Source organism: Pinus tabuliformis, chromosome J, assembly GCF_031772625.1.
Source record: "Pinus tabuliformis cultivar Carrire ecotype Pingquan chromosome J, CPIR1, whole genome shotgun sequence".
Taxonomy (NCBI): domain Eukaryota; kingdom Viridiplantae; phylum Streptophyta; class Pinopsida; order Pinales; family Pinaceae; genus Pinus; species Pinus tabuliformis.
The window spans coordinates 587,003,475-587,027,819 of record NC_142295.1 but is presented as its reverse complement, the minus strand read 5'-3'; the positions used below and the strand labels follow the sequence as shown (position 1 = coordinate 587,027,819).

At 38.6% G+C, this 24,345-nt stretch overlaps 1 protein-coding gene across 1 annotated transcript; it reads right to left on the bottom strand.

The window, feature by feature from the left end:
• Positions 1-11,021: 11,021 nt before the first annotated feature.
• On the bottom strand, positions 11,022-11,603 carry LOC149228346 (RING-H2 finger protein ATL8-like). The gene has a single exon (XM_089380746.1). The coding sequence runs from the start codon at positions 11,601-11,603 to the stop codon at positions 11,022-11,024; it is 582 nt and encodes a 193-aa protein (XP_089236872.1).
• Between the last annotated feature and the right edge of the window lie 12,742 nt (positions 11,604-24,345).

Genomic DNA, 24,345 nt, shown 5'->3' with positions numbered 1-24,345 from the left:
TAAGATCCTTTATAGGAAGGTGCAAAGCAGAATGGATTGTCGATGCTTGTATGTTGAAGGCAGCAACCCCTGTAGGGGCGAGGAGCATGATCGGCGAAGGTTCCAGGCTTGCAAGGCGTATGAGCATATCTTTGATGCAATTAATAAGGAGGGATTTTCCCGTACCAACAGTGCCTTGTATTATCATTCTGAGAGCGGGTAAATAATCCTTCCTAGCAAAATTATTAGAAATAATATTTAGAGCTTTTCTTTGCATTGGAGACAATGTAGTAAGGGTCGGCAGGATATGTTGATTTGTTTGAAGAATGCGGTGGATGGAGCGGCTATTCTCAATGAATTGTATTGCACTATTTTGTAGATCGAATGGGATAGTGGTATGATTCTAGTTATGGGTGTCATCAAAGCCACGAAGACCAAGCATGTCAAGGTCATTTATGAGAAGCTCATTTGTAGGGTATAATTGGGAAAGTAATTCCCATTCATTTATTTCCATGGTTTCTGTTGGATTGGTTTCATGTATAGTTGAGGTATCATTTGTGACAGATTCAATATCAGATAGTGTGCGGTGTTGATGCCAAGGATTGTAGAATGCACGAAATGTTTGCCAATTTGCGATGAATTCTGCAGTGTCAAATTTCCTTTGTCAAAATATCTCTATCGGTGATAATGACCTTGACAAGGACCATTTCTAGACGTGTTGTTCAATCACCTGCTAGAGAGGAAGTAAATCAGTTCAATTTGTGGGAGAAAGACAATTTATTGATTGTTGAAATGTGCAATTCAAAGCCTGTACTTGATGTGAATTCCAACCAGCTTGTGATGTTGAAGAACAATAGTCTATTAATTGCAGTCGTGGCAAGAATTATAAGTCATTGGTATTTGATGTGTGCACACAATTAACTTAGTGATAGTAAGCACTTTGAGGGGGTTGGAATGGGAAGGCGAACATAACTCTCCTCTATTGTCTTAGAATTGCAAATAGAATCATTGGTATTAGACAACTAAATAAACAAAAAAAATTCCCAGCTAAACAGAGATGCCACTTTTACAATGATCAAGGCTTATAGTACAAGACTATGCCCAAACTGTACTTTTTTGATTCAATGAGAAGTAAGCTCCTGGAATTAGTTAAAATGAATGTTGGTGAATCACCAATGGATGACTAATCTAAAGGTGTGCAAAACGATATCAAGAGAAGGAAGGATCTGATTTCTTTTATCTAGAAGTTCCAGCTCATCTAAATACTATGCCCTCTTTCCCATTTCATGGCAGCAAGAAGTTAACATTTCCTCCATATAATTATGCAATCCCAACCATCACTTTGGGAGTAATTATTGTATACTCTCCTTTGTTGGTTTGTGAATAGGAGTGTAAAATCCACAGAGAGATAGGAACATGAGGAGCAAGAAAAGTTCCTTAAAGGTCCAAGGAGTTTCCCTCTGGAGAGGTTGCTTGCAATCTTCCAATGCATCACAGCAGAGGCAGATGAAGAATTGGAAAATCTACAATCTGACAATATATCTGCAGCTGATGAAAATGGTTTGGGGCCTATGGCTGATGCTCTTATGCAGCTCTCAACTCTTTGTAATATCAATCTTTTTTATAAAGGAACAAACTGTCCCCCCAATTCATCATTTAATTCCAATGCACTGATATCCAAAGGAATTGTTGATTGATCGTCCACGTGCATCCGGATTGTAGAGCACAGGGTGCTCAACAACCTCAGCAGATGGATTTGTGCTGAGACCTATATTCAATGCACCGATTGCATGATTGAGATTTACAACACTGTTTTTTCTAGCAGAAACTGGTAAAATTCTATACAAAAAATGGTTGCAGCGAGGCTGACACCACTGGTTAAACATACATATTGTCTTCATGATTCAAGCTATTTGCACATATAGAAAACATAGTACAGGGCTTACTGAAAGCAGAGCTGTAGAGGAATGGTGAAGATATTTGTTGTGTTACATTTGTAAAAAGAGTGATTGTAGCAGCAATAATCTCTAGACTAAAGCAATGACCCATCTACAGTTGCATCGGCCATTTATGTGAAATTGAGGTATGCATCATTTAGTTTCGCAACCTCTGATCAGATCAGTGTTTAGATGCCAACGTCTATATTAAATTTATCCAGTAACTTATATCCAAGCGGGGTTTAGATGGGTTTGCGTTAAGGTCCATAATCAGTGCACCCAATAATCTCATATCAAATCAGGGTTTAGATGGGACTGCGCTGAGGTCTTTATTCCGTCCACCCAATTCGTCATTTAATTCCAATGCACTGTATCCAAAGGAATTGTTGATTGATCCTCCACGTGCATCCGGATTGTAGAGCACAGGGTGCTCAATAACCTCAGCAGATGGATCTGTGCTCAGACCTATATTCAATGCACCGATTGCATGATTGAGATTTAAAGCACTGTTTTTTCTAGCAGAAACTGGTAAAATTCTATTACAAAAAATGGTTGCAGCGAGGCTGACACCACTGGTTAAACGTACATATTGTCTTCATGATTCAAGCTATTTGCACATATAGAAAACATAGTACAGGGCTTACTGAAAGCAGAGCAAAGAACAAATCAAACCATAACAGCTTTAAAAGAATAAATCAGAAACCATAAGAGGAAGAATGGCTTACATAAATCAGAAAGCATAAAGAAAGAAGGGCAAGAAACACTTACCGCTAAGAATTTTGCAACCAGAAGAGCAGAAATCCCATGTATGAAGCAGACAGTAGAAATAGTGATATAACAGCACAAGGTTGCGCTGGCTACGCGGCCCTCAGGCAGGAAGAAAGACACGAAACCAAGAAGAAAGACACGTTTCATCACTGCGAAGACACGTTTCAGTTTAGTGACTGCGAAGAGTTTCGGTTTAGTGACTGCGAAGAGTCTCATCGCCAGGAGGCCTGTGTTTCATGGCCCATTGCTAGATCCTCCCTCTCTGTCTTCCAGCTGGTGGAAAAAAACAGATTAAATCATTCTATGAAAAAAAACAGATTAAATCGACGGCAGAAAACACCCCAATCGTCTAACACACAGAATCAATGGCTCAGAATCGCACACATCACATTTTAGGGATGTCTTTCTCAGAGGGAACGCCTTACCGCGTAAAAATACATATTTTAAGATTTTATAATAATATTGGTCATATGTGAGCGGTATTGTTTAAGCACATGTTTTTTTTTTTTTTTTTTTTTTAACATTATGGTGTGTCTATGGATAAATTTTTAGGGAGTTTACATAAAAACATATTTTCCCTTTGTAAGGATGTCAATATTATTAGCTAATGCTAATTCATCATAAGAATTAAAAGAGAATCACAACACTTAAATGATTTATTATTAGTTTATAAGATTTATAATTGGAAAAAGTTTAATTTCTGCTAAATACATTTAATATTTGATAAATCTTTCTAAATACATTTAATATTTAATAATTAACTTATTTCTTAACAGAAAAAGAATGATATTTAAAACATTTTTAAATTTTAATTCAAAATCATAAAACAATTTTAAAAAATTATAATATTTTAAATGAAATTATACAATTGTTTACCACATTTAACCTTAATCGTATATCTCTGGGTAAAACCAAATGCTATACCATTTATGATTTATGATTCAAGTTAACAAAACAACTTTGTTTCATATTCCGCACAAAAAATTATTTTTATCATTATATACGACATGATTTCTGTTATTTTGAGACGTGAAATATTATATGATATCTATGATATTTGGCTAGTGAAATTGATAGAGATATGGACAGGGGAGATGTTTTATTGTTTTCACTTGCTTTATGAGATTTAAATATTTTAGCACGTTTGATGAAAAAAATGAGGAAGTTGTCTTTTTACAATATAAATGAGCAGTGCTGGATTGCGAAAAAAAAGAACCGTTCAGTGAGAATTTTGACATGTTGTGAACCGATAAGGCGGAAGTCGTTGATCCAATAGAAAGATAATGGAACCCTTCAATGAAAATTTGACGTATTCTAAACCTATCAGGCGGAACTTTCTAAAATTGTTACATGGTAATATAGGAAATCATTCATTGCGTTCAATTTGTACCATTCTCGCATCCCTTGATCTTAAACAGTGCTACCTGCCCTTCCAACTTTGCACACTGCCCATTCCAAGGGATGGCTTCGTGATGTTGCGCTCTAACTTGACCCAAATTTCCAGGTCATCATCTGCTTCCAGGTCAATGAATTCCTAAGATGAAGAAACTGTCATTGTCGTGCAGTTGGCAGAGCTGTGGAACGTCTCAAGAACAACATTTATTGTAACGAACTCGTTTCTTTCTCTACAATCCATTCCGGCGCTTTCGCCCGCCTCAGCAACAGGCGAAGCCACCTCTGCTGGTTTCTTTAGCCCCACATAAAGCAGAGATTGTCTGCGTGAAGGACACGAGGGTTTGGAAATGAGCCATGCGCCTATACAATCCGCGTGGAAAGTGTGGCGGTATTCTGGTAATACTCACACACTTTCTCCTTCCATGAATTCTGCCAAGCAAATAGGGCAATCCAGGGTTCCCAGTGGGGAGCTTGTACTGTAAACCGATGCTAGAAGTGCTTTTAGATTCATTTTTTTGATACCAGCTTCATCTCTTTCGACACTGGCTTCAAGGGATGGCTCGGACACCACTTGCCAAAGTCTACTACGGCGTAGAATGGAGGCTACCCCCAACGTGCATAGGATGGAGAAGAGCAAGGCCACTAGGGTCATGGCTAAGCCTGAGTTGAAACCTGCATTGGTTGCCGATGAAAACTGCGTCAATTCGTCTGGCTTCTCCATTAAGGGGACGATAGGAGGCAATGATTGCAATGTTCTCCGATTTTGGGACAATCTCCTTGCATGAACAAACTATGCAGGGGCAGCGCCACTGTGCATATTGCTAAAATTGAGCTTGATCACACCAAAATTGGAAATGGATACAGTTACTTCACAAACCTTGAATTCTCTGGTAACCCAGTGAGTCAGTTTGCTTGCACGAACAAAAATAAAGCCAGGAGAAATGTCGCAGAAGTCACACAGCATAGAAAATGAAGCAAGATACAATGCTTCTATCCCAAAGAAACACTGACCGCTAAGAATTTTGCAACCAGAAGAGCAGAAATCCCATGTGTGAAGCAGACAGTAGAAATAGTGATATAACAGCACAAGGCTGCGCTAGCTACGCGGCCCTCAGGCAGGAAGAAAGACATGAAACCAAGAAGAAAGACATGTTTCATCACTGCGAAGACACGTTTCGGTTCAGTGACTGCGAAGAGTTTCGGTTCAGTCACTGCGAAGAGTCTCATCGCCAGGAGGCCTGAGTTTCATGGCCCATTGCCAGATCCTCCCTCTCTGTCTTCCAGCTGGTGGAAAAAAAACAGATTAAATCATTCTATGAAAAAAAACAGATTAAATCGACGGCAGAAAACATCCCAATCGTCTAACACACAGAATCAATGGCTTAGAATCGCACACGTCACATTTTAGGGATGTCTTTCTCAGAGGGAACGCCTTACTGACTGAGTCCATGTGGCCTATTGCAAAAGAAAGAAAAGGTTAGAATGAGATGTACAGATAATATAAAGACATTCAAATATTTGCTTATTTACTAATATTGATTAAAGTTGGTTGTTGTTGAAAGATATGAAAAGTATGTTATGAAATAAAATGAGGTAAATAAATGGAGGAAACCTTTTGGTGAAGTCAAAGTATGGGTTGGAGCAGATTATCTGGGGGCGGCATTGAATGGAGAATTTCTTCGACGTGTTTTCTGCAAGCAATGTTTTTGTTGTCCTTCGTTTTACTGTAATGATCGAAACTGAATGCGGGGTTAATCCGAAGATATTGTAGAGAAGGCACTCTTGAAATAGTTGTGAATGTGAGACCTTGACGTTCTGTTTTTCCAATGTCAATTGTTGCTTTTGGAAGTGTCATACCTTGAGATTTATGTATGGTTAAATCCCAAGCCATCTTCAGTGGAATTTGTGTACGACCATTTCTTTTTACTGCTGGAATAGGCAAGTGAGTGGGGTTTCTTTCATCCCAAGGAGGCCCAATGTATTTGGGGAAATCTACGACAACAAATGTTGGAATTTGGGGTGGTGCAGTTGAATCTTTATAAAAGATGGTTACAATTTTTCCGAGGGAACCATTAACAAGTCGGGTTGAAACCCAAAGGTTGGAAGTCAACATAACTTTTTCGCCATTGCATAGTAATACAATTTGCTCAAGTTGCTCGTCTTCAGAGGAAATATTGGAATATGTGTTGTCATCTTTAGCAATGGACCGTGCGATAGGAGTGTTTAGAGATTTCTTCATTTGCTTATTATGGACCATTGTTTGAGCATTTGTTGGAAATAGATGCATGGAATCATGGAATGAACATATTTCTTCTTCTGATAAAAAGGAATCTGTGCGCGACATGAGTATGTTGTAGTCGTCGATTGTTGGATGTGCATCTCTAATGTTCTAGAGAATGTTCCTGAAAGTAACCTATGCGATGTCGTCGCCTTATTGACGAAATATTGTGTCTAATGTGATGACTGTGTTGAAGGTGTTCCACAGTGCGCTTCCGTGGCTTGTCCCTGCATATAGAGGTATGTCTTTGATGGGTGGTAGCTGACCGAGATAACCAACCAATATTATGGAACAACCACCGAAAGGAGTGTTTCTTTGGTGGGGAAATGCCTCGCGAAGACGTTCATCAATATGGCGGAGAAGCTTTGGCCCAATGAAGCTCATTTCATCGATTAATATGTATCTTATATGCCTGAGTTCTTCCTGGAATTTTGCAAGAGCATTACCTTCTAAGGGCATAAGATCCTTTATAGGAAGGTGCAAAGAAGAATGGATTGTCGATGCTTGTATGTTGAAGGCAGCAACCCCTGTAGGGGCGAGGAGCATGATCGGCGAAGGTTCCAGGCTTGCAAGGCGTATGAGCATATCTTTGATGCAATTAATAAGGAGGGATTTTCCCATACCAACAGTGCCTTGTATTATCATTCTGAGAGCAGGTAAATAATCCTTCCTAGCAAAATTATTAGAAATAATATTTAGAGCTTTTCTTTGCATTGGAGACAATGTAGTAAGGGTCGGCAGGATATGTTGATTTGTTTGAAGAATGCGGTGGATGGAGCGGCTATTCTCAATGAATTGTATTGCACTATTTTGTAGATCGAATGGGATAGTGATATGATTCCAGTTATGGGTGTCGTCAAAGCCACGAAGACCAAGTATGTCAAGGTCATTTATGAGAAGCTCATTTGTAGGGTATAATTGGGAAAGTAATTCCCATTCATTTATTTCCATGGTTTCTGTTGGATTGGTTTCATGTATAGTTGAGGTATCATTTGTGGCAGATTCAATATCAGATAGTGTGCGGTGTTGATGCCAAGGACTGTAGAATGGACGAAATGTTTGCCAATTTGTGATGAATTCTGCAGTGTCAAATTTCCTTTGTCAAAATATCTCTATCGGTGATAATGACCTTGACAAGGACCATTTCTAGACGTGTTGTTCAATCACCTGCTAGAGAGGAAGTAAATCAGTTCAATTTGTGGGAGAAAGACAATTTATTGATTGTTGAAATGTGCAATTCAAAGCCTGTACTTGATGTGAATTCCAACCAGCTTGTGATGTTGAAGAACAATAGTCTATTAATTGCAGTCATGGCAAGAATTATAAGTCATTGGTATTTGATGTGTGCACACAATTAACTTAGTGATAGTAAGCACTTTGAGGGGGTTGGAATGGGAAGGCGAACATAACTCTCCTCTATTGTCTTAGAATTGCAAATAGAATCATTGGTATTAGACAACTAAATAAACAAAAAAAAATCCCAGCTAAACAAAGATGCCACTTTTACAATGATCAAGGCTTATAGTACAAGACTATGCCCAAACTGTACTTTTTTTATTCAATGAGAAGTAAGCTCCTGGAATTAGTTAAAATGAATGTTGGTGAATCACCAATGGATGACTAATCTAAAGGTGTGCAAAACGATATCAAGAGAAGGAAGGATCTGATTTCTTTTATCTAGAAGTTCCAGCTCATCTAAATACTATGCCCTCTTTCCCATTTCATGGCAGCAAGAAGTTAACATTTCCTCGATATAATTATGCAATCCCAACCATCACTTTGGGAGTAATTATTGTATACTCTTGTTTGTTGGTTTGTGAATAGGAGTGTAAAATCCACAGAGAGATAGGAACATGAGGAGCAAGAAAAGTTCCTTAAAGGTCCAAGGAGTTTCCCTCTGGAGAGGTTGCTTGCAATCTTCCAATGCATCACAGCAGAGGCAGATGAAGAATTGGAAAATCTACAATCTGACAATATATCTGCAGCTGATGAAAATGGTTTGGGGCCTATGGCTAATGCTCTTATGCAGCTCTCAACGCTTTGTAATATCAATCTTTTGTATAAAGGAACAAACTGTCCCCCCAATTCATCATTTAATTCCAATGCACTGATATCCAAAGGAATTGTTGATTGATCCTCCACGTGCATCCGGATTGTAGAGCACAGGGTGCTCAACAACCTCAGCAGATGGATTTGTGCTGAGACCTATATTTAATGCACCGATTGCATGATTGAGATTTACAGCACTGTTTTTTCTAGCAGAAACTGGTAAAATTCTATACAAAAAATGGTTGCAGCGAGGCTGACACCACTGGTTAAACATACATATTGTCTTCATGATTCAAGCTATTTGCACATATAGAAAACATAGTACAGGGCTTACTGAAAGCAGAGCTGTAGAGGAATGGTGAAGATATTTGTTGTGTTACATTTGTAAAAGGAGTGATTGTAGCAGCAATAATCTCTAGACTAAAGCAATGACCCATCTACAGTTGCATCGGCCATTTATGTGAAATTGAGGTATGCATCATTTAGTTTCGCAACCTCTGATCAGATCAGTGTTTAGATGCCAACGTCTATATTAAATTTATCTAGTAACTTATATCCAAGCGGGGTTTAGATGGGTTTGCGTTAAGGTCCATAATCAGTGCACCCAATAATCTCATATCAAATCAGGGTTTAGATGGGACTGCGCTGAGGTCTTTATTCCGTCCACCCAATTCATCATTTAATTCCAATGCACTGTATCCAAAGGAATTGTTGATTTATCCTCCACGTGCATCCGGATTGTAGAGCACAGGGTGCTCAATAACCTCAGCAGATGGATCTGTGCTCAGACCTATATTCAATGCACCGATTGCATGATTGAGATTTAAAGCACTGTTTTTTCTAGCAGAAACTGCTAAAATTCTATTACAAAAAATGGTTGCAGCGAGGCTGACACCACTAGTTAAACGTACATATTGTCTTCATGATTCAAGCTATTTGCACATATAGAAAACATAGTACAGGGCTTACTGAAAGCAGAGCAAAGAACAAATCAAACCATAACATCTTTAAAAGAATAAATCAGAAACCATAAGAGGAAGAATGGCTTACATAAATCAGAAAGCATAAAGAAAGAAGGGCAAGAAACACTGACCGCTAATAATTTTGCAACCAGAAGAGCAGAAATCCCATGTGTGAAGCAGACAGTAGAAATAGTGATATAACAGCACAAGGCTGCGCTGGCTACGCGGCCCTCAGGCAGGAAGAAAGACACGAAACCAAGAAGAAAGACACGTTTCATCACTGCGAAGACACTTTTCAGTTCAGTGACTGCGAAGAGTTTCGGTTTAGTCACTGCGAAGAGTCTCATCGCTAGGAGGCCTGCGTTTCATGGCCCATTGCCAGATCCTCCCTCTCTGTCTTCCAGCTGGTGGAAAAAAACAGATTAAATCATTCTATGAAAAAAAACAGATTAAATCGACGGCAGAAAACACCCCAATCGTCTAACACACAGAATCAATGGCTCAGAATCGCACACATCACATTTTAGGGATGTCTTTCTCAGAGGGAACGCCTTACCGCGTAAAAATACATATTTTAAGATTTTATAATAATATTGGTCATATGTGAGCCGTATTGTTTAAGCACATGTTTTTTTTTTTTTTTAACATTATGGTGTGTCTATGGATAAATTTTTAGGGAGGTTACATAAAAACATATTTTCCCTTTGTAAGGATGTCAATATTATTAGCTAATGCTAATTCATCATAAGAATTAAAAGAGAATCACAACACTTAAATGATTTATTATTAGTTTATAAGATTTATAATTGGAAAAAGTTTAATTTTTGCTAAATACATTTAATATTTGATAAATCTTTCTAAATACATTTAATATTTAATAATTAACTTATTTCTTAACAGAAAAAGAATGATATTTAAAACATTTTTAAATTTTAATTCAAAATCATAAAACAATTTTAAAAAATTATAATATTTTAAATGAAATTATACAATTGTTTACCACATTTTAATCGTATATCTCTGGGTAAAACCAAATGCTATACCATTTATGATTTATGATTCAAGTTAACAAAACAACTTTGTTTCATATTCCGCACGAAAAATTATTTTTATCATTATATACGACATGATTTCTGTTATTTTGAGACGTGAAATATTATATGATATCTATGATATTTGGCTAGTGAAATTGATAGAGATATGGACAGGGGAGATGTTTTATTGTTTTCACTTGTTTTATGAGATTTAAATATTTTAGCACGTTTGATGAAAAAAATGAGGAAGTTGTCTTTTTACAATATAAATGAGCAGTGCTGGTTTGCGAAAAAAAAGAACCGTTCAGTGAGAATTTTGACATGTTGTGAACCGATAAGGCGGAAGTCGTTGATCCAATAGAAAGATAATGGAACCCTTCAATAAAAATTTGACGTATTCTAAACCTATCAGGCGGAACTTTCTAAAATTGTTACATGGTAATATAGGAAATCATTCATTGCGTTCAATTTGTACCATTCTTGCATCCCTTGATCTTAAACAGTGCTACCTGCCCTTCCAACTTTGCACACTACCCATTCCAAGGGATGGCTTCGTGATGTTGCGTTCTAACTTGACCCAAATTTCCAGGTCATCATCTGTTTCCAGGTCAACGAATTGCTAAGATGAAGAAACTGTCATTGTCGTGCAGTTGGCAGAGCTGTGGAACGTCTCAAGAACAACATTTATTGTAACGAACTCGTTTCTTTCTCTACAATCCATTCCGGCGCTTTCGCCCGCCTCAGCAGCAGGCGAAGCCACCTCTGCTGGTTTCTTCAGCCCCACATAAAGCAGAGATTGTCTGCGTGAAGGACACGAGGGTTTGGAAATGAGCCATGCGCCTATACAATCCGCGTGGAAAGTGTGGCGGCATTCTGGTAATACTCGCACACTTTCTCCTTCCATGAATTCTGCCAAGCAAATAGGGCAATCCAGGGTTCCCAGTGGGGAGCTTGTACTGTAAACCGATGCTGGAAGTGCTTTTAGATGCATTTTTTTGATACCAGCTTCACCTCTTTCGACACTGGCTTCAAGGGATGGCTCGGACACCACTTGCCAAAGTCTACTACGGCGTAGAACGGCGGCTACCCCCAACGTGCATAGGATGGAGAAGAGCAAGGCCGCTAGGGTCATGGCTAAGCCTGAGTCGAAACCTGCATTGGTTGCCGATGAAAACTGCGTCAATTCGTCTGGCTTCTCCATTAAGGGGACGATAGGAGGCAATGATTGCAATGTTCTCCTATTTTGGGACAATCTCCTTGCATGAACAAACTATGCAGGGGCAGCGCCACTGTGCATATTGCTAAAATTGATCTTGATCACACCAAAATTGGAAATGGATACAGTTACTTCACAAACCTTGAATTCTCCGGCAACCCAGTGAGTCAGTTTGCTTGCACGAACAAAAATAAAGCCAGGAGAAATGTCGCAGAAGTCACACAGCATAGAAAATGAAGCAAGATACAATGCTTCTATCCCAAAGAAACACTGACCGCTAAGAATTTTGCAACCAGAAGAGCAGAAATCCCATGTGTGAAGCAGAGAGTAGAAATAGTGATATAACAGCACAAGGCTGCGCTGGCTACGCGGCCCTTGGGCAGGAAGAAAGACACGAAACCAAGAAGAAAGACACGTTTCATCACTACAAAGACACGTTTCGGTTCAGTCACTGCGAAGAGTCCCAATCGTTTAACACACAGAATCAATGGCTCAGAATCGCACACGTCACATTTTAGGGATGTCTTTCTCAGAGGGAACGCCTTATGGCGTAATTAATATAAATTTCAATAAAATATTTATATTGAATAGATATGATTATGAATAAGGTTATTATATAAATTAACATTAAAAATTATAAAAAAAAATTAATATAAATATATATGGAATATTGAAATTATTTTTAAAAATAAATTAAAAAATCTACATTTAACAATGAATACACAATTGAGACATAAATATTTAAGAAAATGATAAATTCAAATTTATTCAAGATATGTAGCAAGTTCTATATATTAAGTTTTTTTCGCAATATTTTTTGTATAATGAATGGGTATGAGAGAAAATTTTAGGGATTGCTATTCTCATGTGGGCTAATTTTCCATGTTTTTTCCAAAAAAACACACTAATTTCTACTTTTTATAAAAATGACTCACCCAAGCTTTATAGTATAAAGCTATTTTACCTTAAAAATTTCCAAATTTTATAGATACTTATATCATTAGAAATTTGATTTTTTACAAAAATATTTCTAAGCATTTTACAGTTTGCATATTAGAGACTAGTAAGATTCGTCAAAGTTTCTAAACTTTAACATAAATTTCCATGCTTAAAATTCTCTATGATGGATGCTACTTGATCCCCATCACAAAATTGGTCTGTCAATGACAGACAACAACGAATAGTGTTTTTCTAGGGTTAGGGTTCGAATTGTATAGATTTTCTACAAACCTTGATTTTGCAGTTGTATTTTGTATTTAGCTCAAGTATGTTTCATATTTGGTAACATTTTTATGTTGCTACTGTTTTTTCATGAACACCCACGTGGGGAGGGTTGCAAACCCCTCCTACAAGTAACTAATGACTAGGGAAGACCATTCAAATGCCAATCGGTCAAGGAAATTTGTGGGAGAATGTAGCCTTGGGGGCCCAATGACAATCCCAGTTCCAAAGAAGATGCCTTCCTGACACCTGTATACAAAATCACAAGATTTGTTGAGTTGGAGGACGTGTTGATAAAATCAGTATATAATGTAAATGTAAGACATGTTCTTCATGTCATTTTTATTGTTTAGCCCTTGAAATAATTTATATAATACATGTTCTTCATGTCGGATTTAAAAGATAAAATTTCGAAATTTAAAATTTAAATTTTTGGCTCCAAACTAATCAAGCCATCACTCCCTCAAGTCAAGTCGGCCCTAGTGAAGAGACACACCCATTCACGAAGGAAAAACACTATATAAAGGCATTCGACCTCCTCCACAAAGGCACCATTTAACCTCACACAAGAAAGATAGTTTTTGGGCATCCAAATGAAGGAGAAAAAGGACAAAGAAGGATAAGAAGGATAGATTCATCTTTAGCATATATATCTCTCTCCTAGCTCACACGTGGGTTTTGGGTCAACTTATGATGGGTCGATCGAATGTCTGGCCAGGGTGAGAAGCCAAATTTTTAAGTTTCTAGACAACAATTGGGAGGCCGAATTTCAACCTAAGGCAGATCAAATTAGACCAAATTGCAAGGAATAATGGAGGCTTTAATTGAGGAAAGTTGAATAGGTTTGACCATAAGCATTATTGGTCTATTTGACCTCATAGTTGATTAGCTACATTAGATGTATCTCTTCTTGAACTGAAGACTTTATCTAAGGAAAAGGTTGTAACATTTCCCCCCAAGTGGGCTTTCCAAAGGTAAATCTTGTGTTCTCTTTGTGCATTGTGATCTCTACTATCTTTATGGTTTTATGCTTGAATTTCTGAAATATAATTTCTTAATGATAAACAAGAATTGTTAAAAGAAGATCTACATAATTTGATGTAATTATTAGTATTTCAAGAAATTGTGCTTGTATTTGTTGCACTTGAAAATTTGACATTGTATCATAGCTTTGGCGGTAGAAGGACAATGAAATCACTCTTGAAAGAAGAAGGTAGAAAACAAATTGGAATCATTCTCCTTTCTAAAAATTGTATGAAGGAAGAAAACAAATTGGAAGGAGCTACAAAATTTAGTTCTTGAAAAACAACGATTGATCTTCTCCTTGTTAAGCATGATCTTTTAAATATTGTGAAAGGTGAGGTTACTAAGCCTATAGATGATGATTCATATGATGAAGGGAAAACGAAATATGAGATGGATGATATCACTACTAGAAGCATAATTTTGGACTCTATTTGAGATCACTTGATTCCTTATGTTGCAAATCATGAATCTTCAAAGCAGGTGTATGATGCCCTAGTTGGATTATAAATATCAACAACATTGGTCAAATAATTAGCATGAAGAATGAGCTTCGTGATGTTAGAATGACAACAAATGATACTATAGCCTCATACTTTATGAGGATTTCTCAATTGAGAAATCAACTCCAAGCAACTGATGAAATCATTTTTGAAAAGGAATTAGTGACTACAACACTTAATGGCTTACCTGAATCATGGGAATCATTTGCATCAGGGATATGTGATAGAAAATGAGCTCCAAAGTTTGTTGAACTATGGACTGCATGTACTCAAGAAAAATCAAGACTTATGTCAAGAGGAAAGATTCAGAGATCCAAAGAAGGTGACTCTCAAGCATTTCAAGAATGGTGGAGGAAGCAAGAAGTCTGATTTCCAAAGAAGCAATGGAGGAAGAGGACCTGAAGAAAGTATATCTACTCCTCAAGGAAAAAGAGATATGTCTAAGGTTCAATGTTATCATTGTCACAAATTTTGTCACTATAGACATGGTTGTCCTAAAAGATCGAATGACAAAAAGAGAAAAGGAAACCAACATGCCACCGTAACAGACTTTGAAGAACTTCCAAAAAGACCCAAGAATGAAGATTCAGGTACCAAAGATTTCTTTTATTTTTCCACTCTTACAGGTTCTGTTGTAGATAGCAATGATTTGTGGCTAGTAGATAGTGTTTCCTCAAGGAACATGATGGGAGATCGTGACAACCTCTCTAGTTTAATGGAAAGGAGACTATCTCAAAAGGATGAACTTGGAGACAACAACTGTTATGTAGTAAAAGGCATTGGAAAGACTTCCATTGAGCTAGAGTCATGTGAAAAAATTAATCTTAGTAACATACTATATGTACCAAGTTTTAAAAAGAATTTGGTTTCCATTTCATCCTTGGAAGATAAGGGGACTAGAGTAGAATTTGTTGATGGAAAAGTTCTTGTATGGCCTAAGCGTTCTAGTATAAATGTTGTTGAAGTAATTGTACTTCGTGAAGGAGGGTTATATAGACTCTTGAAACAACCTGCTCAAGCATTAGTATATAATGACATTAATCCATGTGAGCTTTGGCATAGAAGACATTCACACCTTCACGATAGATATTTTCTTGCCTTAAAACATATGGTTCAAGTGCTCTAGATTTGTTGTTAGAACATGAAGAAGTCTGTTAAGGATGTGCGCTTAGGAAAAATGTCAAGAAGCCCTTTCCCAGTAGTGAAAGTAGATCCAAAGAAATGTTGGATCTAGTCCATTCTGATGTTTTTGGTCTAATGCCAGTAAAGTCTTTCGGAGGCTCCTTGTACTATGTAACCTTTATCAATGACTTCTCTCATAAGACATGGATCTAGTTCATGAAGACAAAGGACAAAGTCTTTAACAAGTTTAAGGAATTTAAAGTTAAAGTGTAAAACTTGACGAGGAAGGAAATCAAGATCCTAGATATGATAATGGAGGAGAATAGACTTACAAGGAGCTCGTTTCCTTTCATAAAGAAGTTGGGATTAAGAGGGAGTTGATAGTCCCTTACAATCCACAACAAAATGGAGTTTCTAAAAGAAAGAACAAAACCATCAAAGAATCTATCAAGGAAATGTTGCATGATCAAGACTTGCTTATGTTTCTATGGAGTTGTTGTAGCCGCTATAACACCACCCAAATTTTTGGGCATATTCAAAACTCTGGGTACCCCGCCACTCGCTCCAAGCTTATAGGGTTTTGATAGGACCCCCCAACTGGTCGCTCTCCGTGCGACCTTGCCTATCCACCCCCTTTGGTGCACCCATTCATGCGTCACACATTGAATCCCCACATCACGTGTTGTCTTAGATACTAACCTCATGATGACTTTAGGGTTTCGAGGTTTGATGCTTCAAAGATGCATTGAAATTTCCCCTACAACCTCAAAACTCATCTTTCTATAGTTGACAACACATATTGGTGAAGGCCCTATGCGTGGGCATATATGTCTTCAAGTTGGATTTCATTATTTGTTTGATTTCTCATGAAACTAGTTGTATTTTATGCTCTCACATGAAAAATACCGATGTTATGAACTAACTTGTTTTCATTCCACCTCATTTTCTTGAAAGTGGTTGAAGATGCCATATATTTTGCAAACAAGAGAATTGAATAATACCTTAACATAAGCCGGTGGCTTGTATCACAATGAAGGGAATTAAACGGGGGAAATAAATGAAGTAAGCATGGATACGCATCGAATCCATGCATCCCGGCTCGTCCCAAAGCGCATGGGGATGCATCCATCGATGCCATTTTAGAATGGATGCTCGTTATGCGGGCATATTCAATGAAATCTAGAGCACTAGAATGACTTGACATTTTTTCTGGTATTGAACATTCACAAAGACATGTTTCATTCTTATTGGAAATAGTATCCTGGGATAAGAATGGATCACCAATTTATTCATTAAACCTCACAACTGTGAACTCCAAGTGTTTTGTATCACCTGGAATCATACCTGCAAACCATTCTAATGTTGTTTTTGGACCTAAATAATTCTTTTGATAACAAGTATCTACATCCAAATGTTCTGAGTTTTCTCTGACAAAATTCTTAGAAGCATCTTTGCTACAATATGTGTAGAATTTGACACATCCCCTGCCCCATATTTGACTGCATTTGCCAATTCTGGAAGTTGTGTGCTACACAAGGAATGTCCTCCGAAATTAAAAGAACTTTTATTGTCTTCTTTCATCTCGTTTTTATCACTGTTAGCTAACAGCTTAACACACTTTGTCAGTTTTGAGTCAGCTTCCTCAATGCATATAACATTTTCAATTTCTTCTTTTCGTGCCATCTCCATTTCCACTGGGCTTGAATAGGAAAAAGCCTCATATTAGCACAACTTTAGGTTCTTCTCATTACAAATTGAAATACTACATGTTTTGACACAATGCCCCTTTGATGATTTGACAAAATCACTTATATCAGAAATAGAAGCCTGAAGAAACGTATCAGCAGAGCTATTCCCATTCCTGATTAATTTATCAATGTTCTCCCGATGAAAATTCGAAATGACAGAGGATAGAATGAGGAAACCCGCATTTAGGACCTCGCATACATTTGCATCGCATTAAAGTGGCACTCCTAAAAGAACATGCATGGTTGCGGACACATCGATAAGCAACCTCATCGACACCCTTGACAATTTTGGGCAGGGATTGCATTACCCAAGGACGAGCTTATGGTCATATTTTCATCGAAAGAGTCACCCTGGGGTTTGCGGTAATCGCCATACTCGTGCAACAGAATGGGAGGCCTTGGCACTAAGGCAATATCTTACACCCACGACAAAACATGGTAATGACGTATTGAATGGCTTAAAAACTATGGTGGGTGCTGAGCATTAATCGCCCACGAGAGTAGCATTGGACAGAGTGCATACACCTCACACAGGTTGTGCCACACATCGGCATGAGTTATACAAGGACAGCAGTGCAGGGGTTTCGACAAAAACTACAAACCGCAAACCTGCAAACGTGATGTTGTGCAACAAATAAGAAGAAATGCAGGGGTGCCCACCCATACCACGCATGGTTTCAGAAGGATTACACATTCCACTAGTCACCTGGAAGTTGCAATATCACACTCAGAGAGGGTCGATGACTATGCGACCAGTCTTGCTGTATTGTTGTGCAATTTTCTTTGGAGGTCGCCCAGTCACAGATCACCATTGCAAAACACAATGATCAATGTGACTTCTCCGATGTTGTGATTGTGTGACCCTTGCCCAGATTGCTAAGTCGCATAGCCATAGCCAAATCATCTCCAGAAAGTGCACCCCCCTTCGAATGCGACTCTGCGACCTCTCCCAGGTCGTCAGGTCACAAAATCACCCCAAAACAAGCAGAGATAGGTGTAACCTTCCCTGTCCTGTGACTTCTGCGACTATGTAGCCGATTTTCAAGAATCCCTTCCAGCAAGTTGCGAGGTCGCAGGCGTGCCTAGCCATCCAAGTGCTACTTCTAGCAAAATGCGACTATGCGACTTAGCGTTCCACCCAATTTATTTAAGTCCCACTTCCAGATGAGATGGGTTCGAATACCCCATTTGAATTCGTATTTGCCAGGGCTAGTTTGAGCCAAAGACCAAAACAAATCTTGGAGCTATCTACAAGGAAACTCTAGAAGATCATGCAAACACGTTGCATAAGGTCCTTTGCCTAAGCTCACGGGTTCTGAGGCCTTATTTTGGCTTTCAACTTGTTCCAGATCCCTCAACCCAAGTTTGTTGGCTTATATTCATGCTTCAACTCTCTATACTTTGAAGGAGATTAGGGTTTTCTTATGACATATTTTGGACTGTTGCTGAGCTTAATGATGTGAGACAGATTTGAGCACATTTGTGTCAAGGTTTCCAAAAGTGGGGTACTATATTAATTTATGTTGAGACGTTACTATACCTCCCTTAAGACATTGTTAAAACAATTTGTGAAGCAGCAGAAGCAAGGCTCGATGCATTGGAATTATGGTTCATAATTAAAAAAGTGTTGGGCTACAAGAGCATTGATCAGGTTCAGAACCAAATCAAAGATAAGGACTGTGACGTAGAGGAGGAAGACGTGTCTGACAGATAACAGCCTATTGTCAATAGCAAACTCTTGGAACTTCCTCAGACTCTACCATACTAATTCAAAAGGAACAACATTGTGAGTTAAGTGCGCGGACAGAGTTTGCTCTTGCATAACTGGCCAACATGACAATGTCTAACCTTGGAAAACACTAGTGACCTCGATTAGACAGTGATACCAGGACATTATGTGCAGTGAAGTGATAATGAGAGTAAATGAGTATATGGCTGATGAAGCCCACAAGGACCCCCCAAGGCCATAACATTGATAATACTGTGGCACACTAATTGACCACACAAGGGTCTAGATTAATTATTTATTAAGGTCATTCTTTCATATTAGCTAGTTGTAATTCCATTATCATTGTTTGTTTGAAATTATGTCTCAGTAATGTTATTTTCGTGCAGGTAGAAGGAACAAAACATATATTGGTCTACGCAAATTGATAAGGGTTTCTCATGGAGATTGCACAACTAGGTTTTCCTTCAATAAGCCAGATGGTCCCTTCCAAGTTCTAGTAACTTTTCAATAAACTCACAGACACACCACCAGAAGACCGATGAAGGCAAGTGAGGCATAGTGGCAAGAAAATGAATCGATCTCAGACCAAGCATCTACAGCATGGCAAGATTTGGGTACCCAACATTCTAGGGTTTCCAATAACCCTCATCATCTTTCTCTCTATATCTTTCATCATGATGTAAATATCACCCACTATTATGTTAGCCACTATGTTAGGTCTAATTTGGGCATGTAATAATCATTGTGGCCTGAGGAAGAATTGTGTAATCTCAAGAGTCATGAAGGTAGCCGAAAGGTCATAAGGGAGGCCAAGGGTCACGATAGGTGAGCAGTCACCTCACCTCTATAAATTTTCCCTTAGGCCTCATTCATAAGGACTTTTAGCACTCGAGTTGAGGCCAAGATAGATAGTTGATTGATGCTTGAGAGCTAGGGTCACTCAGCTCTTGGTAGCTAGGAGAGTGGGTTTGCAGTAGGGCTAGGGTTTTGACACTGGGCGATGGTATGAACAGTCCATGTTCCACTACTGGGTATTGACCAGTTGCATGATATGTATTTGAAGTTGCAACAATATTAATAAGATGTTTTTTTTTTCCTTTTGCACTGATTCCCATGCTGACTCATGGTGATTGTATTAGCTGTCTGGTACCTCACCATATCTATATGAGTGCTTTCATATACGCAAGATGTTATGTACTGATACATAGTGGTTGCATGTATGTTTTTCTTTAGAATCTGTGTTGTTCCATGCCATGTCAGTGACCTATTTTGAACTACTTCTCAATTGACCTTCGGCATGTTCCTTTTTATTATGTCTAATGGGTTTTTAGATCACTAATCGCCCTCATCGTTTATCTCTTCTTATCATTGTTGTGGCTTGTTTAAACCTCTTTCTGCAATTTTTCAATCTTGGTCTGATTTTGTTTCGCTATCCGAACACTTCATTTTCACCCCACTCTGGCACCTTCTCATTTGATAACCAAGAGCAGAAAACATTCATGGTGGCATTTGGGCCCACATACTGGATGGGGCTCCTATTCCAAACGGTGTGAAGTCTAATTGGGACTTTACACCAGGGAGACCCCCTTAGACGTTGGTGGTACATTTTTTCCCATCAAAAAATTCACGCTAGAAGGAGGGTCAATGATAAGCTAAACCCTTGGAGCCTGCAGTTTAGTCTCAGATCTGTTAATGGCTCCAACCAAAATCTTTCTCCTAGGGTGTTTAACTGGTTTGTCTATTTTCCAGTTTTCCATTCCCTAGGAGCAGCTCCATCACTTGTCTCAGTTAAAGTTTGATGGTGAGGATGGAACACCTTTAATCGAGCACATTTTTTACTTCCTAGAGTTCTGTGAAACTTTTGAGATCGATGATGAAAAGTTTGGTTGTGTGTTTTTCTCCCTCACCCTTGAAGGTCGCGCCAAGCAATGGTGCCACACGTTGCCAACGACATCCATTCATTCATTCGAGCAACTCGTCGGTAAGCTCCAACAAGCATTTGACAGGTACGATTTTCAAGATGTGTTAAAGAGGATAAATGAGCATAAGATGAAACCTGAAGAATCTTTAGAGGACTTTTCTTTCAAATATGTGCATCTTTGCTTTGAATTGCCTGAATGTGATATCGACTGGGTGTATTTGAATATAGATTTTCAACGATTGGTTCTCGTTTCTTTACAACATTTTCAATTAGAAACAAGTCTTGTTTCGCATGAGTATCATCATAATTTGCAGATTACAAAATGTCCCGAATCTACCCGTAATTTTTCTTTTCCTATCTCTCTGAATATAGAACAACCTCAACCCCTCGGGGAAGAGATTATTGTTTGTGGGATTTCTCATCCTCCTCTTGACTTGTTACATAATAAGATTGTGGCTGTAAGTGGTTCAAATGATGAACAATGATTTTTGGAAAACAGATCTGATGGTCTCGCCTCTAAATTCCCCATGCATCCTTTTGGTCTTGAATATGAAAATTACATAACATCTCTTCCTCCTGGTGGAACCCTGATCGAGTCCTTTCAACGTACGTCTCACTATATCTCGGGATCTCATTCACCCGTGCATGATGGATTTGGTCTTATCTCAAGTAAAGTTGACTGTCCTATCAAATCCACAGACCACATCAAGCCTACAAATCCATCTTTCGCTTTGGCGAACATAAATGGGAAAGATGTGAGTCTGGGTTCGATTAGTGCTCCTTCATCTGACCCTATGCCTCCATTCTACCCTGATTTAGTCCATGGGTCTACTACACCGACGGTCCCTTGAGATCATTCATATCTTTATCTTGCTCGCATTGATTGCAATCATGTGCATGAGGGCGAGGTTTCACAGTCAAGAGATGCAGAGTCTGCATCCCTTATGCTTGATCTTTGCCACTTGCAGCATTTAGTGGGTGAAGAAGAGGGCCCTGCATCTCGTCTAGCTCAAGTTGGTTCCCTCATTAATCCCTCTTCACCCCCAAGCCAAGAGGAGCCTTTTGTATCAGATAAACTAGTTGTTTCATCGGTTCTCATTTTACCGGAAATATCTTCGCTCATGCCTCTGCTAATTATCCTACGTATCCGTCTGTTGATCCTACGAAGTCACAAAAATTTGTTGACCCACCTTTCAAATGTTTAGGGACTCATCAGGAAGTTGAGGCACTTCAGCTTCAACTGATGGTTATGTCAGGTTCTCACATTCCTGATGAGACTCCTGAAACAAGTCGAATTAAGGTTTCTGAAATTATGGTTTCTGTACATCACGCTCCTCACAACATTTTCTCGTCAGATGCGAGCTCATCTTGGAAAGCCCCTAATTTGAGAAATGTCTCTCTGAGAAAATATTCCCATCACCTTTCAACTGATGCACATCAACCTCTATATCCTAATTTGTTTGCTGAAGGGAGTGCTCTGGCCATTGTCTCAAATCTTTTTTATTGTCTCCCATCCAATACAGTATGTCAACATACACAATCAAATGATACCTTCCAAACTCCTAGATGGGAGGGTGCCAATCACCTGATCTCCCCTTTTCTTGACACTCTTGCAGTTGATTCAGTTCATTCTCTGGAATCTAAAGAATCTCATTTCTTAGGCTGCCAATCTGTCAACATTCAAACAATGGATCCAATCCACAATATTTTCGCTGATAGTTGTCCAGTCACAACCAACAATAATCATATACACCCATCTACAAATCTTGTGAAGCTACCAATATGGAATGGTGTTTTGTTTGAAGATTCAGAGGTTGGCCAAGATAATGAAGCACTTTAACTTGTGCTAGTGGTTATGTCAGGTCCTCACGTCCTTGACAAAGTCCATGAACAATTTCAAACTAGGGTTTCTATGTTTGAATCCTTAGGGATCTCAATTACACCCGATAGAGGCCCCTATTTTCAGGGTTATCAACTTGATCATCCTCTACATCATGATAGGGTCGCAGATTGGATTAATTTGGAAGATTCCTTTATTATCCGGCAACATCTTGCCTTACTTGCATTCAATTTAGGGTTAAGCATAAACGGATGTATGTTATGGCTAGATGACTATAAGTTTCACATTTGTGGTTCGATTTACCAGTATTGGGTTGCAGTTTTCCTTGAAAGGTATTCTTTGACATGTTTCCCTCTAGGTGGATGAGATATTCTTGATGTTGTGCATGCTTTACAGGTAAGCATGTTAGTTTTTGCACAACTCTTTCAACAAATTCTAATTGGTGTCATCTTTGTTTTTGCAAGTTCGGAATTGCTGCGGTGGCCGCATTGGAAGTTTGATTTCACATAATCGGACCTATGCTTTGGTTAAATTAGAATTTAGGGTTTAGACTAGTTAGGTTTTAGTTTTACTTATTAGTTGGATGATTAGAATTTGCTTTATGATTTAAATTCGTCATGCTTCATTTTATTTACTACAGGTAGTTATGATCTAGGCAGATTTTGGTGGCCACCCACCAAGTCAACTTGGACCCCCACCATTGTTTCTTTCAGCTTTTCAGTTTCCTTAATTGTAGAACAGTTTACTATTTTTAGCAGTTTTTCGGTTCCTAAACTTTCGGAGTCGTTTTGAGGCCCTAAACGACGTTTTTTGGGAAAACTGGGACCGCCATTCCTCTCCCCAAAGTTGTAGTTCTTAGATAGATCTTTCTAACAAGATATTGTGCATGTCAAACGGAGATCGTATGCCAAAGTTACGACCCCGGGAAGTTGATGTACCAATTTACCCAAATGGGGCCCACTGTTTTGCGTTTCATCTTCTAGGGTTAGGTTTTTGGATGTTTAGGGTTTTCCATTGTTTCTCAACAATATTTAGGCCTTAGAGCCTCATTGTAACACAACTTAGAGGCATGTAGCCGCCACATCTCTTCTTAGAGATAAGCTACCATCACCCTAGCTAGTTTATTTCCATTTCTGTTTGTAGGCATATTTCAGTATTTTACAGTAATGAAATGAAGTATTATTTTTGTTGCATCCCTATATGTATGGTTATATCTGTAATTTGTTGTGTTCTTGTTTAAATCTGGATCAGTGGTATCAAAGCGGTTTTCTCTTTCTCTGTCTTTCTTTGCATGTCCCCAACGATGTCGGGATATAAGGAGTTAAGGCTTGAACTAGTCGAACCTTTGCAAGACAAGCCTTGCAAATCACGATGAGCTCCCATGGAGGATGAAAATAAAGACGAGGGGGCAGGAGATCCTATCAAAATCTTGCTCGAAGAGGCCCTTGAGTGACAAAGGAACGCGATGATGGACAACTTTTCCCAGATCCTTCAGCAGCTACCCAGGGGCGACACATCTACTTCCAGCAACTACTTTGGAACCGCCACACCCTTTAAGGTACAAGTTAATTTTGACATTCCCATATTTGAGGTTCAGATACATGCAGACGTCGTAGATAA

What these genes read in the sequence shown, in the direction of transcription:
- LOC149228346 (XM_089380746.1), bottom strand. Translation starts at nt 11,603, where the DNA reads ATGGAGAAGCCAGACGAATTGACGCAGTTTTCATCGGCAACCAATGCA.